This window comes from Strix aluco, chromosome 4, assembly GCF_031877795.1.
Source record: "Strix aluco isolate bStrAlu1 chromosome 4, bStrAlu1.hap1, whole genome shotgun sequence".
In the NCBI taxonomy this organism is placed as follows: domain Eukaryota; kingdom Metazoa; phylum Chordata; class Aves; order Strigiformes; family Strigidae; genus Strix; species Strix aluco.
This window is the reverse complement of record NC_133934.1, coordinates 113,190,393-113,204,656: the sequence shown is the minus strand read 5'-3', so window position 1 is coordinate 113,204,656 and position 14,264 is coordinate 113,190,393. Positions and strand designations below refer to the sequence as shown.

General features: G+C 37.0%; 1 protein-coding gene across 9 annotated transcripts in view; it reads left to right on the top strand.

Annotated features, from left to right (window-relative positions):
* Positions 1 to 14,264, top strand: part of TTC7B (tetratricopeptide repeat domain 7B) — a 146,552-nt gene that overhangs the window by 49,962 nt on the left and 82,326 nt on the right. For 8 of the 9 annotated variants that reach the window (XR_012623327.1, XM_074824933.1, XM_074824931.1 and 5 more), the window contains 4 exons: positions 3,702 to 3,780; positions 5,953 to 6,125; positions 8,367 to 8,430; positions 12,971 to 13,108. Coding sequence is in view for 8 of the 9 variants with exons in the window: in XM_074824933.1 (XP_074681034.1) it covers positions 3,702 to 3,780; positions 5,953 to 6,125; positions 8,367 to 8,430; positions 12,971 to 13,108 (454 nt within the window). In the remaining variant the exon portion in view is untranslated. Of the gene's footprint in view, positions 1 to 3,701; positions 3,781 to 5,952; positions 6,126 to 8,366; positions 8,431 to 12,970; positions 13,109 to 14,264 lie in introns of those variants that run through there. The other variant, XM_074824935.1, reaches the window with a different exon arrangement.

The following is a 14,264-nucleotide window of genomic DNA, read 5'->3' as shown; positions in this document are numbered from 1 at the left end:
CTGATGCCAAACAGGTTTTTTAAAGCTAAGAGGCTTCTTGGTGGTGATGATGACAAAATCTGTGCCAAAAGTTTCATACTGCTGACCTACATACTTATATTCAGGTCTTCTGATCCTGCATTGAAAGTTTGTCCTTATTGCCCCATAATTTTCATCCTGCACTTTCCTTGTATCATATCTACAGTTATTGATCTCTCTCTCTGCTTAGGAGTGAGCACCTTTGCATAGGTACAGTTAAAATACTTTCATTATTCTAAACACAAGTGCTGCCTGAAGTTTTTGAAGGAGCATAAAAGTTGATCTTGCATCACAATAATTAATTAGGTTCTAACATAAATTGTTGGAGTTTAGGGTGCAAATATGTAGACACAAGGATCAAATTAGCCTGAAGGGCATCAATCCGAATAGACTTTCAATAGTAGATTGTACCTTTGAATCCTGGTTCTCAGTCTCTAACTGCTATAGTGCTACCTACAGTCAAAGAAGTTTTGTTTTTTTCTTGAAGATTTAAAGCAGCAAACATTTTAATTAGTCTTTAAAAACTAGGAAGATGCAATTCAAAGGGCTTGCCTCAAGCATGTTCTGATGGGAGGCAGTCGTATAAACACATGTATGTAACAAGCAGTGGTGTATCTATGGGCTGGCTTTGTCTTGTCTGAAATTACTGAAAACGTGTCAACTCTGAGTGCATGTTAATGTACCTTAAAATTTCTTGTCTCGAGAAGGAAAGGGATCTCAAAGTCGTTTACAGACACTGTGGGACATTGTTTTCTAAGTTAACCTGCCCTTTTGCTCTGGCATTCAATCAGCATGGGCGGAACTCCTAACATGAAGGCACATCGTAGTGAAAAGCAGGTAAAAGTGTGCTTCCTAGGCTAGGCAGGAAAAGTATGTGCCAGAATAGCCACCACCCTCTTCTCCCCAATATTACAAACTGTTAACAAATACAGGAAATGTACTTTGCTAAAAGCAATGCAGTGTGGAGATCTACCATATTGTTCATGGTATATTTTGCTTCATTACTTGTTTCTCAAAGCATTTAACTCAATTATTGGGTGATTTAGATTTTAGTTTGAAGTGTTTGTGGTTTTTTAGTATACTTTTGTATTGTGCTTGTGTTCACTTGTGCAGTGGATCAGTGTTAAATGCTTTATGAAGCAAACTTAATTCTGTATTTTAAGTTTTTTTTTTCTTGTATGATCTTACTGCTTTTTCCATGATACAGTAGAACTTCAGTCACAAGTTTCAAACCCTTGAAGATGCTTATAAAAATGTAATAGGTAGCTAATAAACAACCTGTCAGAAAGTTCTTAAGGACTTTTAAAAGAAGTTGCATACTTTTTCATAAAGGTGTTTTTTTTCTGTTCTTGTAACACATGAAAAGAAGTAAACTTCATATGGAAAGAAATGCTAATTCCTAAAATTGCATAAAGATTTAAATGATTGTGCTTTGAAGTTCTACTACATAGTATATATTTCATCTGTACTGGGAAATCAGTGTTTCAAGCTGACAAGTTCTTGCTCTTTTTTGGCAGTTTTGCAGGGAACATTTCATTTTTTTGGCAACTCTGGGTTTTTAGATCTTGTTATGAGGACACATCTGTGACTTTGCAATACAGTCCTTGAGAGAAAGCTCCATTCATGGGAAATATGCACTTAGAGGACTTAAAGCTGGGATTCCAGTGGTCTGGTTTTGGCTCTCTAAAATATTTGGCATGTGGTATTACTGAATGGTATGTATTTTGGCTTTCCAAAGGTGCTGAAGGTATCCAGCTTCCATTGAGTTCAGAGTTTTTCTTAAAATTTGGCCTACTGACTTTCTGTACTTACTTTATTAGTATATGAAGTTGGTGTAATATTCATTAGCTATTAAGAGGCCTGCCTGTATGAAATATATAAATAAATATAATCTTTCATGCAGCTGTTTCCATGTTAGATGTATACACAAGATTAATGTTCTTTAATATATACTAACTGGTCACTATATGGTCAAGCTCTGCTGTAATGTGGGCTTTTTACAAACAATCGTTATTTCTTGTGTGACTGGTGATTATTTCTATTTAACCAGCTTGTGTCTTTGACATAGCTTTCAACCTGTTCATACAGGTTTTGTTATTTGGAAATGCTAGTTCTTTTTAAATGAGCTTATATATAAATATTTTAGAAGGTGAACTTGTACTAGTAAAAGATATCTGTGTGCTGGAGACTAAAGTCTCTGAAATATGCTGATAATTCTTTATTATATAAAACAGAGCAGAGATGACCTCTGTCATGTAATCTGAAGAATGAAATAAATGAGTAGGTCTCTAGGTAAAGTGATAAGACTTCTACAGTTCTACAAGATCTCTTGCATCAAACACTGGTTTCAGGTATTCTGTAACTAAATTTGAAGAAAAGATCTGTGTAAACCTGCTGGCTTTTTTGGAATTTGTACAAAGTTGCAATTCAGAAGATCAGTAATTTAAATATATTTATAAATAAAGACATCAGAGTGAGGAAGACAATTTCAACATCAGCTTTATAGTGCAGTGCAGTAGTGCTTATACTTATGAAAAGCTTACACAATATGTAATATTTCTTTTCTCTTTGAACCCGTGTTAGGCAAATATTATGCAACTTGCACATAAAATCACATCTTAAGATAATACAACTATATAACATAACAGCAATGATTTAACACAAAACACGCTTTTGATCAAATAATTATATTTTGCAAATAAACTTTGAATAGTGAAATGACTATCCTAGGTTATGTATTGAGGTTGCAGAGTTCAGTTGTTCAGCTCAGCAAAAAGGCAAACCAAGCTCGTCACCAGTTTAAAGACAAACTGTATTAATATAAAAAAAAAATCTGCAATTGCTTTTAAGTGCAGTAGAATAACAGATAGCTGAATTAACTGATACAGAGATGAGAAAAAGATAAAGCTGTAAGACCATTCAAAGCAATCTATTGTTTGAGAAGAAAATTCACATCTGCTAAAATTGCTGGTATGAATGATGTCTTCTCTCTGAGGGTCTTGAATCTCTTTGCAAAAGCCATTCAGGCAGCAGAAGTGGAATCAGCATAGACAAAGAAACTTGAGTTGCAAAAGCCACACCAAAAGCCAGCTGGAGTCAAGAACAGAACACTGATCCCCCAGTCCTCTTCTGGCCACACGGAGGGCCTTGCTGTGCTCTTTCCTCTCTGAAAAGGAGCTTAAAATTTTACATTACTTTCACTGAGGATTACAAGATTTACTCCTTATTTATTTCGCTATTTTAAGGTGTCAAGAGGTAGCTAAAATGGAATGATTTGGGTTTTTTTTTTTCCCAAAGTCTATACTTTGAAGCCTAATGTAATTGAAAATTAAAACCATTGTACTAGCGAAGCCAACTTCAGTTTTGTTTTTTTTCCCTTTTTGGGGTGGTCACTCCTTATACTTTTCCTTGCTTTCTCTTGATCTATCTACTGATCATGAAAATATTTATTTTTTCAATAAAGTAACAAGGAATATTGTTATAGTAATCAGTGGTGGGTTTCCCAGATGAAAATATCTATAGATCTATGTATCTGTATATCTATATCTCTCTCATAGAAAGGTGATGATGATATGCGGGGGGAAAAATATGATAGCATGTATTTTAACAACTTTATTGAGTAATATATTAAGGTGTTACTACATCCAAGTTGGAATACTGTCAAATTCTATGTTTATATACAGGAACTTGACAAGAGGAGTTGGTAGATTTAGAGAGTTACTGAGAGCTGTCGAAACAAGAACTACACAAAATCTGCGAATGGTAAGTTATATTAAACCATATTCCTGTTGCTGCATCTGAATTTTAGTAGGTAGGTAAAGCGTAAATATAGTGGATGAGTTAGAGACAAATAATCAGATACACAGCGTATTGATCAGGATCTGTTATCCACTGCTTTATAAGGTTACATTTCCTAGCTTATGTGAATGATTAAAATAAAAAGGAATGCTTGACACCCTGTCTTTCCCCTGTTTCTCTTTCCTGTTTGTGGTTATGGTTAAAACCTGATTGGTCTCTGACTGACCTTACTTTCAAACTTAATCATAATTGCCCTATTTATGACTCACTACAATTTCACAAGAGTGTTGTTTACTGGTTTTGTAAAGGTAATGGGAGTAAGGACAAAGGGCAGTGTCTTCATGTGTGTTCTTTTTAGTTGGAAGTTACCATTTCTTTATTTTTGTGATAAAGCCTTTTTAAGGAAACATTAAAAGCAAAATCATGAAGATTTGTTATTTATATTGTCAGAAAAGAAGCCTTTACCAAAAGTGTGATGTATCTTTTTTGCATCTTTTATATAATAAAAGGCCAAGGCTTTTATCTTTTGCTGTAATGTAGTGATTTTCAAAATGTCCTAGATTAGTTTCCTAATATTAGGTCTTTAAAACTTCCAGAGTGGTAATGATGAAGGTAATTGATTTCTTACTTCATTTAATAACTGTTTCCTAGTAAGGATATTAAAATTATTAAACAATATACTTTCAGTGGAGAGGGATAATGTTTCAAACCTTAACAGAATAAAAGATGAAGGGCTTCTTATGCTATAGGAATTAAGGTGGAAGATGCAGATCATACGGTGCTGTCCGTGGTTTAAACATTACACATCTGTTGCTAGGAAATCCTGCCAATTCTGATGCAAATGTAGATCTTGCCTACTTTCTGCTGCGCTGGTACTAATCTCTGAGTTTTCATCATCGAGATACGTAGTCATGCAGCTTGTATGCATACATATTAAACATTAAAGACAAGATTAACCTGATGGTTATGGATTATAGGATGACTTCAAAGCTTTAAATTAATTTTATTTACTTAAATAATATTTATTTAAGTATTTCTACACTTAAATATATTGTGCCAAGAATAGTTGGTCAAAAGAAACTTTTTCATGCTGATCTACAACCTCATTTAGCTCTTGCTGAGCCTTACCAACAGTAGCAAAAACCAGCATCTTCAAGTACAAGTTGTTAGAAGCCCAGTCAGTTGGGGTTTGGACTATAACTGTCTGTGGTGGGTTGACCTTGGCTGGCTGATAGATGCCCACCCAGCTGCTTTCTCACTCCCCTTCCTTAACATGACCAGGAGAAAATAAGATAGAAAAGCTTCTGGGTTGAGGTAAATACAAGGAGTTTGCTTACCAGTTAATGTCATGGGCAAAACAGACTTGACTTGGGAGAAATTAACTTAATTTATTGTCAATTAAAAGAGAGTGGGATGGTGAGAAACAAAGACTAAAACTAAAACACCTTCACCCCACCCTCTTTCCCAGGTTCAACTTCAGTCCTTCATTTTTGACTCTTCTACCTTGTCTTCCTACACTCCCACTCCCCAGTGGTGCATGGCAGGTGGAGGGTGGTGGTGAGTCCATAATACTCCCTCTCTGCCTTTCCTTACTCCTCACACTGTTCTCCTGCTCCAGCACAGGGTCCCTCCCGTGAGCTGCATTTACTTCAGGGAATATCAGCCTGCTCCACCATCATCCTTTCAGCGGGCTGCAGCGTGGACATCTGCTCCACTGTGGTCCTCTCCACAGACTACAGGGAAATATCTGTTCCACTGTGGTCTCTCCCACAGAAACATCTGCTTCAGGCCTGGAGAGGCAGTAGAGGTTATTGAGCACAAAAATATCTGAAAATATACTCGGATGTGCTCCACTCTTAGAAGCAACAGTTGGTGTTGTTGATACTTTCAGAAGTATCTGGATCTAACTGATAACACTGAAAAATTGTTTGTTATTGCCATTTTTTTTCTTCGTGTTTAGAGAATTGAACTGGCTACTTCTACCTTTCAAACAGCAGTATGCCTGGTTTTTTGGATGTTTTACAATAACAGGAAATATATTCTACACGACTAGTCTTCATTAGAAATAATCCATGCGGTTTTGAAGAGTTTGTATTCAGCCTTTCTAAGGAAAATATTTATCTTTCATTTTTACAGACGATAGCAAGACAACTGGCTGAAATTTTGTTACGAGGCATGTGTGAACAGAGTTATTGGAATCCACTAGAAGATCCTCCTCACCAATCACCCCTAGATGATCCGCTTCGAAAAGGTTCAAATACTAAGAATTATGCGCTCAGTAGAAGACCGCGGGTATACACTGGAGAAAAGTATGGCTGAATTTATACCTCTCTTGTTTCTATAGTCACAATTGTTACCCAGTGCACTGGGTAATTTAGTTTATATCTTTGAATACATAGAAGGAATTGGGCAATGTGAATGGGAATGTTTCTTATGCTCTGTGTGTGTATATATATATATTCCCTGAAGAGAACTAGGGAAACAACATGCTACTTCAACAAGTTTGCACTGTATGCACAAGACCTCTTGTTCTCAATTCTCAAAATATTTTTTTTGGTTCTGTACTGGGGTATATGGTAGAGTCAATATCTGTTATTATACCTGAGATACAAAAGAAAACATGAACTGGATGACAAATCTGAGATCGCACATTTTAAAAGTTGTGTGCTGTTTCTAGACCTCTATTCTGTTTTATCATAGAAAGGAAAGAGTTAGCAATACGGAGATTCAAATTCATCCCTGAAACGTAAAAAACCAAAACATATCTATCAATTTATCTAGCACTTTCTAAGGTAGTTTATTTTCCAAGGCAGCTACCTTTTAATCTTCTTAGGTTACTTTTGGTATTTCTCTATGATGCCACCTTTTTGTTGAGTTTTATTCTTTGAGTGATTCAGCTAAGTGGTGTGCTATGGATCATTTTTGTGTAGCATATCCCACGGTTAATTCTAGAGTAGCTTTGGTGTGTATCCCTTCCTTCCTGAAAATGCATGGGTTTTTTTCAAAACTGATCACCATTAGTGTGATACGTGGATAGCCATTTCCTTGAATTTGAACTTTTTCTTAAAAGTTAATAGCTTGTTATTTGTTTGTATCTGATCAAATGAAAAATGGTTTCTAAGGTAGGATTCCTTAGACACACTCTGACAGCGCCAGAAATATATATTGACAAAATTTTGCAATTTATTGCAGCCTTTGGGTGTCACTTACTGCCTGAAAGTAATATGCTTCTGTCAGAGCATACTGGTGAAATCTTAACCATTTGCCACTGTCTTTTTAAAATTATTTTTTTTATGTCATTGATACTAAATTTGATCCGATGAAACTTTGTTGCATGCTTGTTTTACATAATCTGCAACCTTTGCACTGCTCTACTTGTATTCTACACACAAGTCCTTATGGGGTCTTGTATTTTGCATATGTATATTTAATATAGTCAACAACTATTGGTTACTTGTTTTGATACATGCTGGAAAGCACTGTGAGCCAGAGAACTGAGAAATAGATTGTAGCAGTGGGGATAATGATCTGGCCAAGATTATGATTTGCTGTAGTAGGACAGTGCTGAGTAATGCAGACGGAGAAGATTGAAATCCCATTTAAACTTAAGAAAAAAATTTTACAGAAGAGGTTGTGGAGTCTGGAGAATATCGCTGGAGATATTTAAAATCCAACTGAATGTGGTCCTGGGCAATCCTGGGATTTGGTTTTTGTGTATGTTGGGAACTGTTGATGTTGGGTTGATGGTTGGACTGGATGATCTTCAAGGTCTTTTCCAACCTAGACAATTCTGTGATTCTGTATGTGAGAGAGAATGAATGAATGAATTCCTACCAGTCATGTACCCAATGCAGATTACTGTTTTCTGTCCACCAGCACAGAAGAGTATTCAGAAGGCATCCAGTGTTCAGAGAAAGCAATAAGGTTTGCAAACTAGTCCTATGCAAGCCTTCAGTATTAAGTCATAAGGAAGTGTACTTCATTAAAAACAAATATTTTACCCGCTTGGAAGTAACAGTGGTTGTGGCAAGCAGGCAGAGATTGCCATGGCTCTATTTAAAAATATTCACAGTTATTGAATGCTTCAGGAAAACAATTTTTAAGCATATCTAATGAAAGCCTAATGGAAGTATTTATCCACATATTGCTTAAAATACAAAAGTTATCTGGTTCTTGTGAGAGAGTTTCTTGTTGCTGACATTTGAATCAGGGGTGTAGATTCAGCTCAGATTAGGTGCCAAAAGCTAGTTAAACTATGGGTACAGTTCTTACAGTTGTCAAATTATGTGCAATTTTGGGATATTTGAATGTGTTCAACTCTGACAGCTGTGGTGGTTTTGTTCTCTTACTGTGTTTGACCAACTTTTCTGAAATGCAAATTTAGAGCATCGCAAAGAAATGCGTTTTAACCAGTCGTTTTTTCTATGCAAGTTACTCTGTTCACTTTTCTGGAAATTTTCCAGTTTTTGCAGTACTCTTACTATATTTGTGTAAACTACTCCTAAAAGTAATGCGTTCTAATTCAACAATTAAATTCTTGTTTTGAACAGCATCTTTTGTCCTCAAGAAAATACAGAAGAAGCCTTACTGTTGCTGCTTATTAGTGAATCTATGGTGGGTAAAATAGAGCAAATGTATGTGTGCTATAGGTGTGTGTGTTTTCCTTGGGTTTTTTAAAATGAGAATAGAACCGTTTTTGTCATGCCTTACTTTGACTTCTGTTTCATCTTCTGTTAGGAAAGCAGGCAGTTACTTTTGAAACTCAAGCTTCTGTTCCTCTGAGCCAGCAAGATGAGGTCTGCAAGTGTTATGAATAGGAGTTTTTCTCCTTTAGAGTGGCTGAACCTAGCCTCCTTCTAACCATAGGCAGGTGAACACAAAGCTGAGTCTTTCATTTGACATTACTTATCAGTATGAACCACTGTTAGACCAGGTGGTTGCCATTCAGACAGACTCAAAATGTAAGATTTTTTGTTGGAAAAAGCAAATCAAAAACTACTAGATGAGCATAATAAACATACCCAAAAATATTGTCCGTTAAACCTCAGATGTCACTCAAATTTATAAATTATTTTTAATGATACTGGTATTCAGCCTTTGCTACTGGATTTTATTTTTGTTTAATGTCCTCATTTCCTCAATAGGTGATTCCTTTTAATGGACTACTTGTGCCTTTTATCAGTCTTTCATATTTTCCTCTAGTATGATTTTACTAGTCATCTACCAACTGTCATGTACTGACATTCTCATAGCAGGTCAGTTTTATGTTCTCAGTGGCAGAAATGAAAAGCTGAAGCTGGAATTTTTGCTGTTTTTTTAAATGGAGGGATGGAACCTCTAGAAGCTGAGTCATCACATAGTCTGTCTCGCTGCACATCAATGAGACTTAGTCTTTTAAGTTCTGTAGGTGATTCAAATGTTTTCATGCTCTGGCATAATTTTGATTTTGATACAGTTAAATAGGATCAGAACATTTTAGTGAACATGTCCTATTTGAACTATTTTAAAGTGGCAAAAATTTACATTGTAGTGTGAGCTACTTTCCTCATTCCTAGTGATCTGCCTTGCAATGTTCAGGACAAAATTTGCCAACAGAAAACTAGACTGAGCAAACATTTCTACATATCATGTGTTGGTTTTGCTGCAGTATATTCTTATCACTGAAAGGGACTGCCTGTGCCTCTGTAAGGTGCCTGAGCAGTTCATGGAGATATACAGAATTCTGATGTGAACTGTGGTCGTAGTGTGAAGTGGAAGCAGTCCCAGTTCTGCAGGATCTGACTACTGATTACTGTATTTGAATATGTATTCCCTTGCATATCAGCATTAAGAAGCAAAAAACCAAAAGTACTGCCCTATTAAGTCTCATTTCATGTTACTTAGAGCTTTTCCTTTGTGAATTAGATCCGCCTAATTATATCAAATGCTTGTCACTGTAGAGCATATACCCTTAGCAAGCGTTCAGTATATTTTTCTTTACAAGTAATTATTGCAGGTTATCTGAGGCAAAAGAGTTTGTTTCGGGGGAGTATAAAATCTTTCACATTTGTCTAAATCAATTGTTCAGATTAGTTTGGGGGGGGAACGGCAAAGATTGGGCATAAAAATATTCATCACTACAAACTTACCTTTCTGAGAGTTGTGAGCTGTTACTTCAGCTTCAGTGCATACTAATTTTCTAGCTGTAGTATTTATGAAGTAGTAGGTAATTTATGATTTTGAAACCAGTATTTGGGAAAGAAATAGCAGTTACAGAAGTTTGAGTAATCATTTTGAGATGGTATTGTGTTCTTACAGTAGTATGATCCCTTCCTTGCATTAGTATGAATTACTGAAAACACAGATAAGGTTTCAAGACTCCTGTCCCTCAAGAACTTACTCAAGTACATATTGGAAAGCAGAATGAGGATCTGACACATAAGTAGCATTTTGTGTAAGTAAAAGTAATTAAATCACTGTGTATATACAAGCCCTAAATCATACTGCTAGTTTCAGTGAAGTGGTGCACTCTAACATCATAACTTCCTATTTGGATTAGATCTAGTGCAACATATATCCAGAAAATGGAATCTTGCTAGTGGATAACAAATGTTGCTTTTGTGTCACCTTGAGTTGCCTTAATTTCCAAATTCAGAAAGGATGCTGTGAGTAAGATTTAAATTGTAATATTTATGAAAGAAATGCTCTGGGAAAGATAGTTCTGTGCTTTTCAAGTGTTCCGCTGCTCTTATAGGTACATTTCAGAGTACTCTTTTAGCCACATGATTGCTGCTACAGTGTATTGTCATACCTAGTGAGGAACGTCAGCTGCAACTCTGCCATTGCTCTTACCATTAAGATGTCCTTGTATTCTATCTGTTGCAAAGTATAGACCAGCCTTTACTTATCTAGGCAGGAATTAGTAGGAAGGCGGGATCTGAAGGACTGACATCTTCACATTACAGTGTGTGTACATAACAGAATCACAGAATGATTGAGGTTGGAAGGGACTTCTGGAGGTCATTTTGTCCAACTCCCCTGCTCAAGCAGTGCCACCTGGAGCAGGCTGCATCTGTGTCCAGATGCCTTTTGAATATTTTCAAGGAGGGAGAATCCACAACCTCCCTGGGCGACCTGTGCCAGTGCTCAGTCCCCCTCACAGTGAAAACGTGTTTCCTGATGTTCAGAGGGAACCTTCTGTGTTTCAGTTTGTGTTAATTGCCTCTGGTCCTGTTACTAGGCACCACTGAAAAGAGCCTGGCTCCCCCTTCTTTGTACCTACCCTTCAGGTATTTATATACATTGATAAGGCCCTCCCCCCGAGCTTTCTCTTCTCCAGACTGAAGAGTCACAGCTCTCTAAGCCTTTCCTCATAGAAGAGATAGTCCAGTCCCTTATTCATCCTAGTGGTCATTTGTTGGACTGTCCCCAGTAGCTCCATATCTCTCTTGTTCTGGGGAGCCCTGAACTGGATGCAGTACTGCATGTGTGGCCTCACCAGTGCTGAACAGAGGGGAAGGATTGTCTCCCTCAACCTGCTGGCAACACTCCCTCTCATGCAGCACAGGATGCCACTGGCCTTCTTTCCAGCAAGGGCACATTGCTGGCTCCTGTTCAACTTGGTGTCCCCCCAGGTCCTTTTCTGTGAAGCTGCTTTCCATCTGGGTGGCCCCCAGCATGTACTGGTGCCTGGGGTTGTTCCTTCCCAGGTGCAGGACTTTGCACTTCCAAGTCTTTGTTGAAGCCTTTGATGATGTTCCTGTCAACTCATTCTTCCAGCCTGTTGAGGACCCTCTGGATGGCAGCACAGCCCTTTGGCAGGCCAGTTCCTCCTCCTAGTTCTGTATCATCAGCAAACTTGCTGAGGGTACACTCTGCCCCATCATCCAGATCATTAATGAAGATTTTGAACAGGATCTGGCCTAGTATCAGTCTCTGGGGTATACTGCTAGTTACTGGCCTCCAACTAGACTTTGTTTCACTGATCACCACCTCCTGGGCTCAGCCTTACATGTTACTCTGAGCTGGTGGTAAAATGGCTGAGCATATCCTTTCTTCCACTGTGGGTGAACTAGGTTATACTGCTCACATTTGCCTCGGACTTAAAGTATGTACAGGGTAAGTGTGGCCAGCTGACACATTGTGGTTTAACTAATCGTGACTTTATTGTGTCTGAGACTGTGGCAGTTCTGAAACACTGAGTACTTAAGTTTGTACATACATTCCTTTTTAAAATTACGCAGAAAATGATTGTTCAAATATATAAGATACCTTTAATGCTACCATTAATACTACCTTTAATACTACTTTAAAACTGCCAGATATACTGGCATTTGTACCAATGAGAATATTAAACATCAAGAAATCTAGAAGTAGATAAGAGATCAAGATAAGGTATTTTCAGAGGCTCGATGGTATAGTGGGAGAAGTACTGGGTAGTTCAATATAGGCAGTCTTAGCTACCTTCTTTGCTCTTTACCAAGATTTCTTTGTGAACATGGTCAATTCATATAATCCACTTCTAGCCCAGCTTTCTTCCTTCTGAAAAGGAAAAGTTTAATTAAGGAATTAGGTTTGCAACGTGCTTGTCACAAAACTGGATTGAAAGTACAAAGCCTTACTGCAAACGTGGCCTGATTCCAAACCTGTGCTCAGAACCAGGGACAGTTTTTACTTCTCACAGATAACTCCTGAAGGTGGTTCTGTGGTTATCCTGGGCAGGTCATGACGTGCGAGTGAGAGGATAGTGTCATAATGTTATGAAGAGAAAAGAAATTGATTGCCTTATTTTACAAAAGCTGGAATAGAGGATTTGATGATCCTTCTAATATGTTTTACTAGCATACAAAAAAGAAAATACAATTTTAAAGATTCATATAAGTTATATTTTAAAAAAAAACTTATTTGGTTTCTGAGAACTCTTCAATAATTTTAAATACGTTACCTAATTTATGTAATTAGAATCAAGTAATTAAAAATAGAACCATATAGAAACATAAATCTTGCCACTAATAAAATTGGTGATCTTGCTGTCTATAAATTAGTAGCAGATACTGTCTCTCCGTATCACCTGTATCAACTGCTGTCAGTCTGAATAGAACAGTAGTTACTTGATCAAAGATGTAGGTTGTATTATAATGGCTGAGTTTGTTTCTTTTTTCGTGGTATGTTTCAGGCTAACCGTGATGCTGTACTGAGCAGGATACCAGAACACAAAAATGATCGAATCATCAGTTTGCAAAGTGCATCTGTAGTCTACGATTTACTTACTATAGCCTTGGGAAGAAGAGGCCAATATGAAATGCTCTCAGAGGTTTGTCGATAATAGTAAATATTCAACTGTGTCTTCATTGCTTGTTTCTGTTAATTATGTTAATTGTGGTAGCACTTAAGGGCTAAACAAATATAGGACATGGTCATTCTGACTACTGTATAAATACAGTAGGTAGTTTCCACCCCAGAAATTTTACTGTCTAAATTTATACAAGTGACCACTTGAGGTGGTCAAGCACAGAAAACGGGTGAAAGGTGTGGTAAATGTTTAATGATACAGAAATACACATGGTTTTTAGTCAGGGAGGCATGGGTCAGCTTAAAAGGATACACGTTAAATGGAGGCAGCAGGAAGGAACGACAAAAGATAAAAGCTGTTGTGGATATAAAAGATAGTTATAAATACCTAGAAAAAGGATTTATGATATTTTCTTTCAAGAAGACTTTCTTTTATACCTCATAATGTTTGGAGTGCTCCAAAGTCCTCGTAGTTTGTAAAATGGCTTTGAAGTTAATAAAACAGAAATGTATTACTTTTTCAGGTCTGTAGGAAAGTATATTCTCTGTCTCAAATGTCTTGTGTTTGATTATGCAACTTGCAAGTGTTTTGTTAGATTGTGGTGGCTTCTTCAGAAAATGTTCAGGTATTGTTAAGTTTTGTACCTGAGAAACAACTACAGCTCTTTGGGCAGAGCAGATCTTTCTGCTGCTCAAAACAGTGTTCACCCAGCAGCAGGATGCTGTTGCAAACCATGATTAATTCTTGGTATCCAGAAGGAATACTTCAGCATGTATGGTAGGAAGGCATATCCAGGGATTGATTTGCTGAGAAATGGTTTCTCTTTACCATAATAGAGGACTTTTATTAAGATAAAAATGAAAAAAATGCCCAGTTCTTCTCTGGTATATGTTGATAGTCACCCTTTAATCTGCATTTCCTGTGCTGTTAAGCTCTGAATTTGGGTATTCTTCTTGCAAGGACTTCATAGCTGCAAGCTGTGTGTACAAGTCAGTTTTAATCAGTACAATAGAAAGTCTTTCACAAAACTAAGGAGTATGAAAGCCCATACAGGACTGTAACCCTACAACGTAATCTAATCAGGAATATTTCCATTTACTTACCACTGCAGACACAGGATTTTTAGGAGGCTACACCAAAGTTGCAAGAGATGATTCTCCATATATTTTAGTCTAGA